The sequence below is a fragment of the Chelmon rostratus genome, chromosome 8 (assembly GCF_017976325.1).
Source record: "Chelmon rostratus isolate fCheRos1 chromosome 8, fCheRos1.pri, whole genome shotgun sequence".
Lineage (NCBI taxonomy): Eukaryota > Metazoa > Chordata > Actinopteri > Chaetodontiformes > Chaetodontidae > Chelmon > Chelmon rostratus.
Genome location: NC_055665.1, coordinates 1096724 through 1116591, shown reverse-complemented (window position 1 = coordinate 1116591; position 19868 = coordinate 1096724). Strand labels below are relative to the sequence as shown.

Genomic DNA, 19868 nt, shown 5'->3' with positions numbered 1-19868 from the left:
GGAGCTGAGTGCAGGACAAACCAGTTCACTGGCTGCTGGATTTACTGAGATCTGAGGTGCAGTGATCACACGTCCGGACGTTAAAGCCAGAACGAGCATGAAGAAAGTAAAAGAGAGTCAGGACATTAGAAAATACACAAACACCGGATTTAAGAGTAATACGAAAGAAAATAAAAGATAAAAAATGAACTAAATGAAACCAAACAGGAGAACTCACCTTTCCTGGGAGATTGTTTCAGGTATGTGGAGTGTAAACACTGAAGCTGCTTGTCCAGGTTTAGTCTGGACAGTATTCAGACCTGATCCCAGACCACCTGAGAGGTCTGGACGCTTCATAGAGCAGCACGAATCCAGCCATTTTCCTTCAGAATGTGCCTCTGTGTCCTGGTTCTGACTCTGCTGGCTGGACCTGCAGAGTCCTGGTCTGGTAGCAGGGAGTCCTGTTGGGTTTCAAGTGTAGTTTCAAAGCACTACAGTTTAGATTCATGTGACCGACCTGCTGCTCAGACTGACGCCAGAAACTTCAACCCAGACAGCATCGAGTCTCAGTCCACACGTGACCCACAAATCACTTTTATTAAAATATCACATTAAATACACAAAAGCATCAAAGCAACAATGTGCAGTTTTAGCGAGGCTCGTGTGCTGCACCGTTTCTTATCTGGACCAGTACCGTCCTGGAGTCTCCTGGTTTCCAGCTGGGCCTCGAACTCCTGCAGAACCACTGAATGTCATTTTTACACCCCAGTGTCTCCGAAGGTTTAACAAACGAGACAGGATTCATCATTTTTCATTTGATGTGAAGGTGAAAGACCCGAAACTTAACAACAGACAAACAGACTTAACCAGGCAGGGATTAGACAGAGAGGCATGCTGGGAAATGTAGAAAAGTGCTACCTGAAGCCAAAGATGTCCTTAAAAAACAACTTTTGTCCAGAATGAAAAGAAGAAATGAGATTCAGCTGGTCGCAGCACCTGATGTCATGTTTGTTAAAAGTCACTTTAGTGAGTTTTGCTCCAAGAATCGATTCACAAAACGTCCCTCAGTGATGAAATCTGTCTTTTTACCGTCAGCGGCGTGGACGGACAGACGCAGCCTGCCAGCTGACCGCGCTGATGTCATTCATTAACTAGTGATAGAAGGACAGAAATAATAAGTGTGTCCAAACAGGGAGGAGAGTCAGGACTCCATAAAACACCGCCTGACTGCCTCTCTGAGCTGTGACTGAGAGACAAAGACTTCTTCTGAACCGAACCGGATCTCAGTCCAACATGTTGTCCTTCAGATCTCTGCTCTGTGCTCTGGCTCTGACTCTGCTGGCTGCTTCTGTCGAGTCCTGGTCTGACGGCGGTGAGTCCTTTGGATTTTTGTGGGATTCTGTAGTGGAACGGGTTGAATGTGGAGCAGCAAGACTTGTTGTTATTTGAATGATGTCCCACCTCTCAACCACGAGGCCTCCTCCGTTCCAGCTGAACCTCTGAGGGTCGTTATCAGCATCATTGATGCCAGGTGGTTGGTGGTCAGGTCCCGGCTGTAAGAGTCACCTGAGGTCACGTGGCCTCTAACGACTGCTGTCACGCAGCCGGGAGTCCTAACCCACCAGTTTGGTATCTTTGACCTTCCTGATGACCCTCAGAGGTTCAATACTGCCCACCAGCCAGTTTGAGCTGAAGAGCCCTCGTGGATCTACAACCAAGTCCAGCTGCCTCCATCCAGCCCTGTTTGGGTAACCAGGACCTGAATGTCTCACGTCGTGAGGACAGTTCAGGTGAATGTGACTGATTCGCTGCTCTGACAGACCTATCAGGTGCCGAGCTGACGCGGCTCTTCAACTCTCCGGTCTACAGAGCTGAGAGGATGGAACGACCACTTGGGTCCAGTTCAGCTGGAGTGCTACGGGTACCGCACTCTGGAGTCAAGTGAGTCCACATGTTGAGCTCGCGTCACGCGTGTTTACGTGCATGTTAATGAATCGGCCGTTCAGACACCTGAAGCGTCTTCACACTGTTTGTCTCTCAGAGTGACGCTGGGCGACGGCTCTGAGTGGCTCGTCCATAAAGGACGTAACTACGGCATCTCCTCTGACACGGTGGTGACCAGCGCTCGAAACATGAGCCCAAACTGGAGGGTAAATGTGTTTCTGCAGTAAAACACATGATGACAGAACACACTGACAGCAGGTTGAACTCTCCCGCTCTGTGTTTCCCTCTGCAGCCCACAGAAGAAAGGAATTTCGAGGGGAGGAAGACCATCTCTGACTTCGTGGAGACCGGCGGCTCCACCTACAACCTTCTGACTGATAACTGTCACTCGGCGTCAAGACGAATGATGGACCAGAACTGAAGGTCTGAAAGGTCGAAGCTGCAGGTTCTCTGTCGACCACATAATAAAAGTGGAACCTCACAAAGTGTTTGGTGCTTTTTATTCTTCCCGAGGGAAAATCCACCTTCGTCACTTGTTCGCTCTACAGCAGTTTACCTGCCGCCAGGTGTTCAGTGAGTGTGGTTTCATACATAGTTAGCTGTGTATGTTAGCCTGTTTAAAGGATAACTTTGGTTTTTTACAACCTGGACCTTATTTGTAGCATTAAATACGACCATTTACTCACCCAGACAACTTTGGTGGCATTTGGAGTCGTTTTGAAGAAATTAGCCCCAGAGGAGCGGCGCGTATATCCGTATAATGCGAGTACTCGGGGCATCCATGCGCAGCCTCTATATAACGCATAATCTGCAGAAACTCGTTCATATTCCAATATTTAGTTATGATATGCTGGTGCTATTCCCCTCTGAGCCGGCGGCCAGCTAGTTTAGCTGTAGTTTGGCACAGCTATGGTTCGTTATTGCGTATTCGTAGCCGACCGCCGCAGAGTCAGCCGTGTTGTGGCTGGCTGCTCGCAGCGCCCGGCGTTCTGCGGGCATTATCCACGTCAGAGGTAGTTGTCTAGAGACGCCGGATGTTGATAACATGCCACCGCCGGCTCAGAGGGGAATAGCACCAGCATATCATAACTAAATATTGGAATATGAACGAGTTTCTGCAGATTATGCGTTATATAGAGGCTGCGCATGGATGCCCCGAGTACTCGCATTATACGGATATACTCGCCGCTCCTCTGGGGCTAATTTCTTCAAAACGACTCCAAATGCCACCAAAGTTGTCTGGGTGAGTAAATGGTTGTATTTAATGCTACAAATAAGGTCCAGGTTGTAAAAAAACAAAGTTATCCTTTAAGACTGTTACGCTGTCAGTTCTTTCAGGTTTATCTCAAACAAACACCTCAGACCATTGCTCCACAGTAACCTCACACATCCAATCAGAGGCCTGTTGTCATCTTCACTCCTGACAATCTTCATTAAATAAACATTAATGGTCACAAACTGATGGCTGGAGATAGATCATCAGTGTTCTCTCATCAGTAGATGCACCACAAATACAGATTATCTGGATATTTGTTGATATTTGTCATATTATGAAACAAATGGAGGATCCATAATATTAACTGCAGGGAATTTTAATCAGGTGAGACACTCGCTGACGACTGAGTCTCTGAACTGAACTGGATCTCAGTTCAGTTCAGGAGTCTTCATCCGGTGGCGGTGAGTCCTTGTATCTCCAGATGTGAGTGTTTGTGATGAAGTGTTCCTCTGAAGCTAAATGAACTCAGGACCATTTTACTGCTTGATGATATAAGTGACATTTTGAATGCAGTACTTTTACTCCTGCTGGAGTATTTTCCCTGTGTACTGTTCTCACAATACTCTGAATGGAGTAAAGGAGCTGATCTTGCTCCTGTGCTTGACTTCCATTTTCCTCCTCTTCACTGTTCACATTTCACGTCGAGCAGCTGATCTCAGAGCAGCCTCCTGCTGTTTCTGCTGCAGGTGAAAATCTTCTTTTCCAAACCTTTAAGAACAAAGCAGCTTCGTTTCAGCCAGAATGATGAAGCTAAACAGGTTTCACTGTGAAACGATGCTCAGAACAGGTTGAAAGCAGGTGGTTTTATATCGTCCTTTGAAAGCTTGTGAAAATATTCTGCATGTGAATGTTCAGGAAGTGAAGAAATGAACAAACTGATGCTCTAATCCTGCACAGAAACACAAACAAAGGAAAGCTGTGACACGTTTCTCAGTAGAATTAGTTATATGTTTCTGCAGCTGCTGTAAAACTACAGTCTTCTTATTTTTCATTTGATTACTCAACAACCTTCACATCCTGGTTGTTGGTGTACTTTTACTTCACCTGCAGTAAAGTGAGTAGAGAGACATGACACGACAAACTTCTACCAGCCTGTGCTACAGTTTGAATGATGAGGCTCACTCCAGTTGCATTGTGGGAAATGTAGGATCTGGTGTTTTTGGAGCCTGAAAGTGAAGATGTCTCCACCTCGGCTGCACAGATTTGAGGCCCTCAGCTTCATCACAGGGTCATACCGACTGTCTGTAACCTGCACAGCATGCACTCAGGTGCTTTTACAGTTCTGCTGTTTTGGTTGATGAGTATAAAATGACATTTAATTCGTGAATGAACTGAACGATAAAGTGAACACAGTAAATCTCTGCTGTCTGTGGAACATGTAGGAAACACAGAAACAAAAACGTGAGTCTCCGCTGCTCCGTCAGGCGGCACCACCAACCACAACCACCATCTGTCGGGGTGGGACCTGAGGAGGCTCTACGACTCTGCGGTCTTCAAGGCTGAGAGGATGAAGAGGCCCCTGGGACCAGTCGGCCACTCTGGAGTCAGGTCAGTCCACACAGGACATCATGTGGCTGAAACTGAAGTGGAACTGATGAACTTCTGAAGCGCCTTCACGCTGTTTGTTCCTCAGAGTGACGCTGGCTCATCCATAAAGGAGGCACCTCTCGGACGGTGGTGACACGTGAGCTCAGACTGGAGGTAAAAGTGTGTGTTTCTGCAGTGATACACTCACATCCTCCTGCTCTGTGCTTTTCCCTCTGCAGGTGGTTCAGACTCTGCATTTAAAGGGGACAAAGACCGCCGCTGACTTTGTGGCTGCCGGCGGCTCCGACCACAGTCTCATCTTTGATAACTGTCATCTGGGATCTCGTCGAATGATGAATCAGTAAACGTGAACTGCTGAACACTGAGTAAAGGTGAAACCTCAGAGATGGTGTTGTGTGCTTTTTATTCCACTAGAGGGCTCCACTGTCAGTGAAACAGACATGATAAAACACTCCACAGAGTCATGTGACCCACAGCCAGCTGCTGACCCGTGGATGGATGCAGCTGATCTGACCTAGAGGAGCATCTTCATCATCTACTATGCAGGAGGGTGAAGAGGAGGACAGTGAGGAACCACCTGAGCACCTGCAGTGATGTGCACCTCTGGATGGGACCATATTTATGTAGCCGGTCTGGCCTACCACTGTTGTCTCACTGGGATAAACCTCTGCGTTGTGTTGTGCAAATGGATGAGACAGGGACCATAGCTGTTTTACCACTGGAGCAGGATTTATTTCAAACTAGCTGTGCAAAATGAAATAAAGTCAGTACAGCAACTCGTCTGAGTTTCAACACGCACACCTCTCTCCTCGGCAGAATCTCACGCCGTCTCAGCTAATGCACCTTTTTATAAATTAATATAATTCATTCAACGTAACATTTGGAAACACAAATACATTTCAATATTCGTCTGATCGTATAGTTCAAAATCTTTGTTTATGAATTCTGGCATCAAAGTTCCTTTAAAATACATTTTTACACTCAACGGTGGCAAATTTTATGTTTTATAATGAACATTATAACATCAATGACAAACCATGAGCTCACATACCTGTGCAAAATGAAATAAAGTCAGTACAGCAACTCTTCTGGGTTTCAACACGCACACCTCTGAAAGAGGAGAAACACGGCAGACTGCATGAGAGACCACACACATGCTCTTCTCTTAGCCTAGCTTGAGATCGGTAAACTAGCATGTGAATACCGCTACTGTTCGTCACATAAAGTGGCTCAAAAAGTCAACACAAAGCACATTTTATGTTCTTATAACGTATGTGAGCCCAACAACACAAATTTAAACAACTTCTGAATGTTTTTAACCGTGTTTGAGCTCTGAGAACAGGATCGACTATATGAACTAACCTCTCCTCCGTCTGAGGAGAGTACCGCGAAATTACAGGAAGTGCCGTCCTTACAGGAAGTCACCAAAATAAAACAAATTTCAAAATAAAATAACAATATACGTAAAATAAATTATCCAACATGAAAACGATATGACAAAGTGAAAATATATACTGAGGATGGGCTTTTGGTGAATTATAACTCTATTGCTTGAACACACCTGTTACATATACACAATCGTACACTTTCCACCCAGACTAACAGAAAGCCACCACTGAGTGAATCTAACACTGTTACTGATTCATAAGACAAATAAAAAACACGAGGAAAACAGACATCACAGTACGTTTTTCCATGAGTTTTCATCATAAAATAGTTTTGAGCGACATGACGAGAAGCTGCTGAACCCAAACATCAAACATCAAAATTCTGTCAACTCGGGGAATTTTTAGAATTACAAAATCCACCCAAACATGAGCTCTGCCCTGCATCAGGCTGCAGTTTAACCCTGCACACAGCTTGTTCAAACAGGACTACTACAGGATACTCAGCCAGCTGGCTGGACCTGCAGAGTCCTGGTCTGGTAGCAGGGAGTCCTGTTGGGTTTCAAGTGTAGTTTCAAAGCACTACAGTTTAGATTCATGAGACCGACCTGCTGCTCAGACCGACGCCAGAAACTTCAACCCAGACAGCATCGAGTCTCAGTCCACACGTGACCCACAAATCACTTTTATTAAAATATAACATTAAATACACAAAAGCATAAAAGCAACGATGTGCAGTTTTAGCGAGGCTCGTGTGCTGCACCGTTTCTTATCCGGACCAGTACTGTCCTGGAGTCTCCTGGTTTCCAGCTGGACCTCGACCTCCTGCAGAACCACTGAATGTCATTTTTACACTCCAGTGTCTCCGAAGGTTTAACAAACGAGACAGGATTCAGGATTTTTCATCTGATCTGAGGGTGAAAGACCCGAAACTTAACAATAGACAAACAGACTTAACCAGGCAGGGATTAGACAGAGAGGCATGCTGGGAAATGTAGCAAAGCGCTACCTGAAGCCAAAGATGTCCTTAAAAAACAACTTTTGTCCAGAAATGAAAAGAAGAAATGAGATTCAGCTGGTCGCAGCACCTGATGTCATGTTTGTTAAAAGTCACTTTAGTGAGTTTTGCTCCAAGAATCGATTCACAAAACGTCCCTCAGTGATGAAATCTGTCTTTTTACCGTCAGCGGCGTGGACGGACAGACGCAGCCTGCCAGCTGACCGCGCTGATGTCATTCATTAACTAGTGATAGAAGGACAGAAATAATAAGTGTGTCCAAACAGGGAGGAGAGTCAGGACTCCATAAAACACCGCCTGACTGCCTCTCTGAGCTGTGACTGAGAGACAAAGACTTCTTCTGAACCGAACCGGATCTCAGTCCAACATGTTGTCCTTCAGATCTCTGCTCTGTGCTCTGGCTCTGACTCTGCTGGCTGCTTCTGTCGAGTCCTGGTCTGACGGCGGTGAGTCCTTTGGGTTTTTGTGGGACTCTGTAGTGGAACGGGTTGAATGTGGAGCAGCAAGACTTGTTGTTATTTGAATGATGCCCTGTTTGGGTAACCAGGACCTGAATGTCTCACGTCGTGAGGACAGTTCAGGTGAATGTGACTGATCCGCTGCTCTGACAGACCTATCAGGTCCCGAGCTGACGCGGCTCTACAACTCTCCAGTCTACAAAGCTGAGCGGATGAAACGACCGTTTGGGTCCAGTTCGTCCGGATGGGGACCGTTCAGCCACTCTGGAGTCAGGTGAGTCCACGCGCTGAGCTCACGTCACGCATGTTTACGTGCATGTTATGAGTCGGTCGTTCAGACACCTGAAGCGTCTTTACACTGTTTGTCTCTCAGAGTGACGCTGGGCGACGGCTCTCAGTGGCTCATCCATAAAGGACGTAACTACGGCGACTCCTCTGACACGGTGGTGACCAGCGCTCGACACATGAGCCCAAACTGGAGGGTAAATGTGTGTTTCTGCAGTAAAACACATGATGACAGAACACACTGACAGCAGCTTGACCTCTCCCGCTTTGTTTCCCTCTGCAGGTCGTCAAAGTCGGGGATTTCCAGGGGAGGAAGACCGTCGCTGACTTCGTCGAGACCGGCGGCTCCGAGTACAACTTCCTGTTTGATAACTGTCACTGGGCGTCAATTCGAATGATGAACCAGTAACTGAAGGTCTGAAAGGTCGAAGCTGCAGGTTCTCTGACGACCACATAATAAAAGTGGAACCTCACAAAGTGTTTGGTGCTTTTTATTCATCACATGTTCGCTCTACAGCAGTTTACCTGCCGCCAGGTGTTCAGTGAGTGTGGTTTCATGCATAGCTAGCTGTGTATGTTAGCCTGTTTAAGACTGTTACGCTGTCAGTTCTTTCAGGTTTATCTCAAACACACACCTCAGACCATTGCTCCACAGTAACCTCACACATCCAATCAGAGGCCTGTTGTCATCTTCACATCTTTAATCAGGAGAGACACTCGCTGACGACAGATTTCTGTAAAGTTTCCTCTGATATTACAGAAACAAGATGACTTCTTGTATTTCAGGATGAGCTTGAAACAGGTGGCAGGTCAGAGAGAGTCTGCTGTAATCACTCTTTTACATGGGCCCACGTCTCTGTCTCACTGATGAAAGACTGGAGACACAGCTGCTCGGTCTGACTCACCTGGGCCAGGTGTGTTTAGTTGAGGGTCGGCCTTCTGCAGATAATGTTCTCAGGTTATTGCTCTTGATTTGGTGGATCAGACGGCTGTCTCTCCTGTCTCTGAGTAGAATGGGGGTTCTTGTTTAGGACACCACAGAGGTTTGGGCCACAGTGTTAAAAAACAGGAGGACGTCCTCATTTTGTCCCCTCCACAGGGGCACAAGGCGGGGACGTCCCCTGAGTCCATCGGAGCCTCTAGTGGCCCCCATCAGAAATAATGTAAACATTCAGGAAAGAAAGAGCACGACGCAGATCCTGAACCTCCTTTGTGCTGGGACCAGCTAGCCACTCTGGAGCCAGGTCAGTCCAGGACATCATGTGGCTGAGATTGAAGTGGAGCTGATGAACTTCTGAAGCGTCTTCACGCTGTTTGTTCCTCAGAGTGATGCTGGCTCCTCCACAAAGGAGGCACCTCTCGGACGGTGGTGACACGTGAGCTCAGACTGGAGGTAAACCAGCGTGTTTCTGCACATCCTCCTGCTCTGTGCTTTTCCCTCTGCAGGTGGTTCAGACTCTGCATTTAAAGGGGACGAAGACCGCCGCTGACTTTGTGGCGGCCGGCGGCTCCGACCACAGTCTCATCTTTGATAACTGATGAATCAAATGATGATTCAGTAAACATGAACTGCTGAACACTGAGTAAAGGTGAAACCTCAGAGATGGTGTCGTGTGCTTTTTATTCCACTAGAGGGCTCCACTGTCAGTGAAACAGACATGAGAAAACACTCCACCTCCACCTTCATCAGTGTAGTTCCACAACGTCTGCAGCGTGTTGAGATCCGACATGTTTCTGTCACTGTTTCCTGCTCATCGTCTCTATCTTCATCATGATTTGAACCTCTGCACATCTCATTGAACTGACATAAGAAACAAGCACAAAGACACCTTCGCCTCTCATATATAGTCATATTTAGCATTGAAATGTTTATTTTTTTTTACCACATTCAGCTTGAAAAGTCCAGTTTGTGATGATCTGTAAGAGATGATCCTGGGTAACGCTTGATAAGACAGTTCATGACATTATGAGTGATTATTAATGGATATGTTGTGTAGGGAAGGATTAACCAACCACTCAGAGGCCTGTAGATGCATGTAGATATCTAATAGCCTGTATGTCACTGCATCACGTTTTCCCCCCGTAGAGACCCCCTAGAGGACACCTCATGATGTTTAATGTGCCACAGGGGCATTAATGAGGGCGCTCTCATGGCCCTGAGTCCACCGGCAGTGATGTATGTGCAGGATGTTTGCAGGCTGATCTGTCCCGCTCTCGCCCTGGTGTGACGTCCGGCTCCATTCACCTCCGATCAGAAGTGTTTATGCACAAGAACAGACGCCGTTTGAAGGTGAGTAATCAGTTGCGATGACACAGATTACGTCACCGCGCCGCATGTGTCCCCGCACAGCAAAGATTACGCAACTCACACGCACTTTTGTGAGCGAGCAGAACTTGTTTGTCCACGTGAAGTGAGTCCTGATCTGAGAACGTGAGAACTCAGATGTGCTTAATGATGAGTGTTCAAGCGCTTTAACTTGTGAGGAAACACAGAACCTTAATTATTCTCATAAAATGTTTTCTGTCAGAGAATCAAATGATGGATGTTTTCTTGGCTGCTGATTCTGTGTCTTCAGGCTGCAGCACAAACCCGTGAACCCGACCTGAGACAGAACCTCCAACCATGACCACAACAGTCTCTTTAGCCTTTTATCATTAATGAGTGTACTGCTGCTGCAGTGCAGGATCCCACACAAACAGCCTGAGGAAGACTGAGCTGCAGAGACCTGCTGCAGAGACCTGCTGCACAGACCTGCTGCAGAGACCTGTTTCAGAAACCTGCTGCAGAAACCTGCTGCAGCTTCAGTTCACATCAACACGCTCGGCCACGTTGTACAACAGCTACAGAACAACATGACCACTCACTCACTGTCGTGTTTGTGTGAATCTGATGCTGCAACATGTTTCAAACACGTCCTAAAGACTGGGAAAGATGTGGAATGCTCCAAAAACACCTGTTTGGATCATTCCACAGGTTAACAGGCTGATTGGTAACAGGTGATAGTATCATGATTGAAAGGCTCAGTGGTTTACAGCGAGGATGGAGCGAGGGTCAACACTTTGTCAACACGTGATTGGATGAAGAGATTAATACCTGGACTCAGGAACACTTCAGGAAGCTGCTGTCAGGAAACCGTTTGGTTCTTAGTGGTTCTGGTCTGGTTTGCTTTTGTCAGACTGTGTTGGACTCGAGGTTGTGTTTGACATTTCAGTTCACTGATCTCAGTTTTGATTCATCTGCAGTGACACTTCCTGCTGTGACATTATGAACTTCAGCTTTTCAGATAAGTTGAGGTCTGATTGAAGAGGAAATTCATTGTTCTTCTGAGGGGGGGGGCCGCATCAGGCGGCGTCTCTGTAAATGAATCGCGTCATGTGGTGCGACCGCCTCACTGAGTTTCTGCACGGTTGGTCAGAAACAATGCAGGACGACAGCGAGGAGGAACAAAACTCTGAGGTCACAGATTCAGCAGCAGAAACTGACGGTTTAAACCACATATGTCAAACTGATAGAGGGCCGCGTGGCTGCAGGTTTTAGTTCCAGCCAAGGAGGAGCACACCAGGCCAACCACTCAACATCAAGGGCTCATTAGTTATCAGCTGAAGACTGAAATCAGCTGATTAATTGATTCCAGCCTGGTGTGCTCCTCCTGGGTTGGAATGAAAACCAGCAGCCACTCGGCCCTTCATCAGTTTGACACGCCTGGTTTAAAGCCTCCTTCAGCTCTTCAGTTGTTTTAATCAGAACTGACAGAAAAACTCAAAACACACCTGCATCTTTCTTCTTCTGTGCAAACTGAGCAGCGATTTCTGCCTCACGACAATGAAGAATCCTCCCGGTCAAACGTTTTACTTTAGCGAATCACTGCAGAGCTTCCAGAGAGTGACGCTGAATCTGTGTTCGGCTTCCTCAGTTTGAAAGATAAGACAGAACTGGGCTCATTCAGCACACTTTTCATCTTTTCAACAGGAAACTGATGCTGTGCTGCTCTGATAATCTGCCCTCCACCTCTTCTGTCTGCTTCACGGACTGAGGAGGCGAACACGAGTCGTTTTTGTCAGATTTATTTGTATTTTTATTACTAGATTTCAGCATTGAGGCACAGTTACAGTCATGCTTTAGCTTTATGCTAATCTAAAAACATGTTATTGGGAATCGTGAGAGCATCCCTGTAACTATAGTAACCGTGTGTCACTGTGAGAAGAGAGAGAGATGGAAGTCAACGGCAGCAGAAAACACTTGTGTATGTTTCTCTTTGTTCCGTCAGCGTCCTCCTTTCACGCCGTTCACTCTTTTACCTGTCAGAAAAACGACGAATGGCGTGAGAGTGTGTGAGCGGTGTCGGCCGTGTGAGTCTCGTTGTCGGTGCGTGACAGCTGCAGGCCCTGCTGACCCACGGGGGTCATGTGACCTGGATGGTAACGGGTGAGGTTTGACGGCACAGGGCGAACGCAGCCACGTCTCTTTCAAATCCTGTTTTCTTCTTCGCTCTTCCTCTTGGTGTAAACTCCCCCTCGTTCTTCTTCTTCTCTTTTTCTCGCCTCAGTGGTTGAGGATCAGAGGTGGAGGTCTGCGTCCTCGGCAGAGACCCAGTCTGGTGTTTTCCCCCTCAGTTAAAGTGAAAGTTCAGACCCTGTTTATCTGTTTGCTGCGGACGACAGAAACCACCTGCTCGGTTTCACTTTCAGTTTGTCACTGCTTCCTGTCAGCCGGTGGTGCGGAGCGCTTGGTAGTCCCTCTTCTTCTGCGACCTCAGCAGAGGCGTCTGAGTGTCCACGTCTCGACATAAAACCCTCCTGCCGGCCTGACGGAAACGTGCACCAGTCCAACCGTAGACCAGACAGTTGAGGAACCCCTGAGAGGCCGAGGTGAAAGCCTGAGGACAGAAGACACCAGAATCACTGCTGAGACACAAGCTGCTGCTGCTGCAGTTCAAAGCTTCGTTCTGCTTGAGTCGCTTGTTTCAAACCTGTTTGACTTCACCCTACAAGCTGAGCACTGATCCCCAGCCCCCCCTTCACAGGTTATATACAGCAAGTCTCTGAGCTGAGAGCAGTTCAACCAAACACTGCTGAGCTTCCTGGGTGCAGGTCCGGGGGCCCAGTGGGTCAGGGGGCCGCGGGGCCAGTAAGCTTAAACAGTTCTTGTTTGAAAGGTCAATCTAACGACCACACAGACACCAACACGTGCCTGGAGTACCAAAGAAACTCAGAACTGGTCCAGCTGAAAGACCAAAGACAAGAAAAGCAGGCGTCAAACAAACGCATGGCTCAACACAGGAGGGCCAACTCGTCAGGCCAACGCCCAGCGTTCACCTCCACCTGAACGATAAGGAGGACGGGTGGTGTGAAAGAGCAGTGATGGAGGATATTTACCTCCACCTACAACACTGTCCTGTCATCCCTTCCCGGGATATTCAACAACTAATCACAGTCGGCCTCATGTGACGACATTGACGACTGCCGTGACGTAGCCAGGAGCTCTAATGAACCAGGTGGTGCCAATGACCTTAATAACGACGCCACAGATGTGAAAACCAGTCAGTTAGAGTCAGAGTTAGAGTCAAGACCTGCAGACTCACCTGTGATACGTAGAGGGCGACTCCGGCCTTGTCGTGACCCGCTGAAGGCTTCACCACCCGCAGAAACACCAGACTGACCGCTGGGGAAACAGAACAGGAACCGTCTCAGACTCCATCATCCATCACATCACAAACCCCTGAACTCTTAAACCCTGTCTCATCTGTTCAGTAACCATGGTGATCTGAATCAGGATGAAGAAACGAACCTGGACCCCAACACAGGACGAAGATCAGCGGGTACAGGAGCATCCGGCGGTCCATCACGCGGAAGGATGCCCGCTGCTGGTTGCCCAGGTAACCGTTTGATGTCACGACCCGCCTGTAAATGCGGCGGGCTTTTACCACGAGCACCTGGCGCAGGAGAGAGTCACATGACGTGAGACACAGAAGCAGGAAGTGCACTGAACAGAAGCATGTTTTCATTTCATGTCACGTGTCCTAGCGTCCAGTCCCGTCTCGTCTCGTCACGTCCCGTCTCGTCACGTGTTGTTATTGCACGTGGCGTCCTCTTATGACAGGTCACTTCACGTCCTTTCTCGTCACTCACTGTGATGCTGATGAGTGTGAGGACGAAGGTGGCGAGGAAGACGGCGATGCGGTATGTGTGCAGCAGGCTGCAGGCTCTGATTGGCTGCTGTTGCTCTGGGGTCAGGAACAGCGCTCCGGTGTGCATCAGCAGACACCTGGTTGGGTGCGGTGCAGGGGGGGGCAGAACAAACACATTTTAATCGTGAGAACAAGCAGTCTGTTGAAGTGGACTGAAACAACGACCTGAACGCTGCTGCAGGAGTCCGGATCAGGTTGATCTGAAGCTCTGCGTGCTGTGAAACCTTCAGGTTTCCTCCTCACCTGTAGGGCTCGCTGAAGTTGGCTTCACAATGGCTGATGCTTCCTTGTATGAATACAGGCGTCATCAGCGTCACAGGAAACAGCCTGCAAACAGGAGGAGGAGGTCGAGCTCTTTTTACATCTCAGGTGAGCTGAACGTGTCACACTGAAGGTGGACGGACGGTTCGGACTCACCCTGAAAGCAGCGCGGTGATTTTTCCGGCTGTGCTCACTCTGTTGGACACCTGGACACGAAGACGATTAAAGAGGTGAAACAGACTGGAAGCGAGATCAGCTGGATGGTTTGTGAGTTCAGATCGGCGGTCTGACGCCCCCCCGCCTGTTGCTGAGCGATGTGTGGCGGTTTGACCGTACCTGCACTGGATATCCGCTACTGAGGCTGTAGAACTTCTCTCTGATCCCCGTGAAGAGGTTCCACACGTAGTTGAGTGTGTAGAAGAAGGAGGCCATGTAGAGAGTCTGACAGGACAAACCGAGCTGTCAGTCACACCAACACTGACGAGATAAAAGGACTCAGGCGTCGCTGCCTCTGAACAATAAATGTAGGTCAGGAATGTTTGTGCTGGTTTTCTGTTGTCCCTCTTTACATCCAGCCTTTGGTCTGTCCTGGTTCTGCTGCTCTCTTTCATCCCCAACTGACCCAGTTCATGATCAGATCGGGTCGCCTGGGACAAACGGCCCAAACACGACCTTGAGCTGGTTAATAACTATGCTGAGTTTATTGTTTTGTGTCCCAGGTGGTCTGCTGGTTTTGGTTTAACTCCTGATGCAGGAAATTAATTATGTCTAATGTAGAAATGATCACACTGCAGTGTTGCTACATGTTGTCAGATACTGAATGCAGCGTCATCAGTCGGAGTTTTGGAATAATTCATTTCCCTGAGTGAAAACCAGGAATCCTGACGGCTAGACCACATGGGACACGACTGTAGGTGAGGATGACTACCAGAAGATGAAGTCATGATCTTACTGGCACCTTACAGAGGCTGACCTAAGTCACAGGGGACAGGTCCTCCTCAGTGTTCTGGTCTAAATAATAATAATCAACTACAGTCACAAGACTGACTGACACGCCCGTCCTCCAATCACTAAGCAGGTAGGCGGGGCATGGTGATCATTGGCTGCGGCAGGTGACTGACAGCTCCGTGAGTCTGCAGGGTTTCCAGTCTGCCCAAAGCTGAATGTAAGTCAGGCTCATGTTGTTCAGAGGAAAGTGTGGCGCTGACTGAGACGATGTGTTTTAAAGTCAGTTAAACTGCTGTTTCTGGTTGAGCCCCCGCACACAGGTGATGCATTACACCTGTGAAAACCAGGCTCGGCTGATCATTTCGCTAAATCTGGAGTTTTGCTGAATTTTTGAGATAAAACACAATAAAAAGCTTCCTGTTTCAGCTGTATTTCTCAGGAGGAAGTGGAAATTTTCCAGTTTGAAACCGTCTCTGTGGGTCAGGAGGAGTCAGGTTCCTTGTTTTAAGGACACATTCATTTGTTAGGAAAGGAAAAGGAAATCCCATAATATCCTCCAGCGTTACTGAAAAGGCACCAAAGATTCCACCAAGATTTCAAACAGTGGATCACATGACCCCCCAGTCTGACACACGAACACACAAACATCTCATGCTGTTATTATCACAGGTGTGTGTGCTACCTGCTCCACAGTGTGTGTGTGTGTGTGTGTGTGTGTGTTACCTGCTCCACAGTGTGCAGGTGGTAGCAGTGTGTGTGTGTGTGTGTGTGTGTGTTACCTGCTCCACAGTGTGTGTGTGTGTGTGTGTGTTACCTGCTCCACAGTGTGTGTGTGTGTGTGTGTGTGTGTTACCTGCTCCACAGTGTGTGTGTGTGTGTGTGTGTGTGTGTTACCTGCTCCACAGTGTGCAGGTGGTAGCAGTGTGTGTTGAGGCTGCTGCAGCGTTGAGAGAACAGACCGGCCTGGATCAGCCAGCAGAGAGCGAGCAGCAGGTCGGACGCACTGAGCAGGAACAGAGGCTGCAGCTGCACACACACACACACACACACACACACACACACACACACACACACACACACACACACACACACACACATCATTTTGACCCTCGTCTGATCCCGTACAGACGTCCAACACAAACAGCTGAGACAGAGAGTGACGGACTGACCTCCGGCCTCCGGCTGAGTCTCTGCAGCATCAGACAGACGATGATGGAGGCCGAGCCCAGAACGCTGCCAACGTGATCAGACAGTTAGAAATAAACCTTTCATCTGTAACAGAGTCCAGAAACCAGCAGGGACCGAACCAGTGAGTCACTGACCTGAGCAGAGCCATGACCAGCTGGATCCACCTGACCGCCTCGTACACCTGCACACAGCAGACGTCACATCAAAACACTGTTCGTTCACACAAACACAGAGTTTCAAAGTTAAAGGAAGTGAAAACAAATGAACTGAAGAGACAAAACGTTCGAGGCTCTGAGCTAAAAATAAAAGCACGGACAAGAACCTTCAAGAACCTTCAAGAACGTCTTCGTGTGCAGCAAAAGAAAACAAATCAGCACCAGAGACAAAGATGGAAGAGAAGAAACCAGCGGTTAGAGCTAAATAAAGAAGAATATCATGAATATAAGAATCTAATACAAATATTTTAATCTAATAAGAAATTATTAATTTCTATAAATCAATACAAAGTCTCAGCTCAAACCATCGGTGCCTCTCAGCACAATAAAAATCTTTATCTTTAAACATTTTTATCAAATAAACGGAAACAAATGATAAAAATGTTTTGAAGAATTATCAGAAAGAATGCAGAAAAAACACAGAGCGGAGTTTAATTTGATTAAAGGATCAATCAGTTCTATATTTTTTATTCTCACGATGTGTCGTCATACAGCATGTGGGTCCGTCTCTCAGTACTGACTTCCTGTCTGTGGCTCTCAGCTCGTCGGTTCCTACTGAAGTGGGGAATCTTTAAAAACGCCTCACAGACGTAACGTTTGTGAAAAGCTTCAGTAATTTCCTCAAACAGCTGCTCGCTGTCGGTTTTGTTGGGGACTATTTTCAGCGGCGGATTGATCCACACTGGGTGCTGTAGGGAGTGTTTGTGGCAGAAAGCAAACCAGAGTATCAGCAGACGCGTCCCTGTCAGGTGTGCATCAGCTGCAGGTGTCTGAGAGTGAAAGCGTTGAATAACCCCCCCTCCGAGAGTCGAGTGTGAAAGAAGCAGAAGAAGAAGAAGGAGTCTGAAGACGCGACTGAAACCTGCTTCAGTTTGTTCTGACGTTCTGCAGATGTTCACCTGGAAACACATTCACTTCACTGTGAGTCATCCCTCGACTCCTCTGAGCTCATTTACAGCTTCTGTCGTCCAAAGACTGAGTTAACTGACGAATAGCTGATTATTACTGGATAAACTCTGAGCATTTTAGTCATTCTTAGACATTTCTTGTGGTAAATAACGGATTAATGGGGGTTCAGATGGTCGTGAGCAACGATGCCAGAAGGTTTTTGTTGAAAGTGAGATCTCGAAATGAATTCATTCCTGTTTCACCTCCTTCATTTACATTTAAAGATGCTTTAACTTTATTTTCCACCTCTGAGGAACCAGCTGATGGAAGTAAAGTACATTTACTGCCCTGCAGGACTGCAGGACAGCACACTTCATCTGTTCTCACGTATACTTTTACTTCATTTCATGTATTTATCAGCTGTTGGTGAAGACATGATGGACTGTTATAGATGTTATAGATTAGGGTTACTTTGACCAAACTGTGACGTTTTCCATCACTGAGACTGAAAACAGCAAACAAATTAAGGTCTCAGACTGAGTCACTGTTCAGCCAATCAGCAGCCGGCGCCGTTTGAGCTCAGGGGGGAGGGGGAGGCTAAATCTGACATACTAACATGTGATCACTGTACAGAATCACAGAAACATGAATCTTTTTGTTTTTCTTCATCTTGTTCCATCTCTGGGCACTTTGTCTTGATTGGCTTGACTGATCGGTTGGTTGGTTGATTGATTGATTAATTGATTGATCTTGTGACCCTCAGGCTGACCCGCCCAGCAGTAACAGGTACAACGAGCTCCAGCTGCAGCAGCTGTAAACTACATGTAGTCAATAATACCAGAACGCTGCATAATAAGAATAATGTGGATTTATACTTTATACTACCTAAGTACATTTACTCAAATACTGAACTCAAATAAAGTACAAGTACTTTAGAATGATACTGTTACTTTATACTTCTACACCTCTACATTTATTTTACAGCTTCACTTTGATATTCAGAGTATTAATACACAGAACAATCTACAAAGTACTTCAGATGTGTTATTATACATTAAACTACTCAGCAGTATAAAAAGTCATTCAGTTCAATTCAGAATCAGATTTAAAGTGATACAAACATGAATGTACCATAATACTCTGATCACATATTATCTTTCTGAATGATGAGTACTTCTACTTCTGATACTCTCTCACCTCGGTCCAGTCCTGAGCTCCAGTCGTGTTCCTCTCGGTGCTGTTGGTGAAAACCTCCTGCAGCCTCTGTGACATGCTGACAGCTGATATTAATTCAAAGATTCAAAAAGGTCAAGTGAAGATCCGGAGCAGCCTGGACCAGAGACCAGCACGTCAACATCCCGCAGCCTGACAGCAGCAGCTTTTATCCTGCAGCTCACACACAGAGGCTGGATTTACTCCCACTGACTCCGCCCACCTGAGCACTCTGGCCACGCCCCCTGAGGAGCTGGAGCCGGACCGGGAGGCTGAGATCAGACCAGAGTCAGACCAGTATGAAACCAGAGTCGGACCAGAGTTGGGAAAGAACGAAACTCTCAGTGTGCTTTGCAGGGAGGCGCTCATGAAAAGACACTTTCCAGTTGCATTATGGGAAGTGTAGTTGTTGGAGTTTGATCCGTACTCAGGACTAAAAGTCAGGATCTCTGCTGCTCAGGTTCTTTATGGAAATGTAGACTGAAATGATCAGAGACCTTCATGCTGTACAGAGTGACCTGGAACCACAGCTGTGACGTGACGTATTCATTCAGATCTCCACAGAAACAGAAGAGGACAAACCCTCGAGCTGGCTTCATCCTCCGCTGCTGCCTGCCGGCGCCACCTGCTGGTGTGACACAGTAACTAACTCAACCTGTCAGAAATGAAACGCTGCTGAGAGAACAGGACCGAGAGGCCGACTCCTGTGACTGTGACACTGTTCTCCTGTTCTCCTGTTCTATCTGATCTCATCAGATTACTGTGACTCAGTCGTTCATGTCAAAGCAGGATTTTACTGTTGGAGCTGGTTGAGCTTCATTTGAACTAATGATTCTTTTCATTCTGGATCAATCAGCTGATTATTTTCTTGACTCTCGAGTCTTTTTATTTTATATTATCAAACAGTAGCTGATCAGTTCTTGATGAATCAACTGATTTTACAGCTCATATATGCAGAGAATTGGCTGAACGCACCCATTAAAGCTAAAACTAAGGAGGTTTCATTAATCAAACTGGAATAATTTAGTTATAAAACTAAATGCAAATTCCCAACATGACAAATTCAACCTTTAAT

At 47.1% G+C, this 19868-nt stretch overlaps 1 protein-coding gene across 1 annotated transcript; it reads right to left on the bottom strand.

Moving 5' to 3' along the window:
- Positions 1-11954: 11954 nt before the first annotated feature.
- Positions 11955-19070, bottom strand: tmem116 (transmembrane protein 116). Its single transcript, XM_041943002.1, has 11 exons — positions 18779-19070; positions 16613-16659; positions 16460-16523; positions 16185-16316; positions 14679-14783; positions 14499-14548; positions 14325-14408; positions 14023-14158; positions 13682-13826; positions 13476-13555; positions 11955-12770 (listed from the first exon to the last, which is right to left on the bottom strand). The coding sequence occupies exons 1-11, from the start codon at positions 18851-18853 to the stop codon at positions 12600-12602; spliced, it is 1089 nt and encodes a 362-aa protein (XP_041798936.1). The 5' UTR covers positions 18854-19070; the 3' UTR covers positions 11955-12599.
- Between the last annotated feature and the right edge of the window lie 798 nt (positions 19071-19868).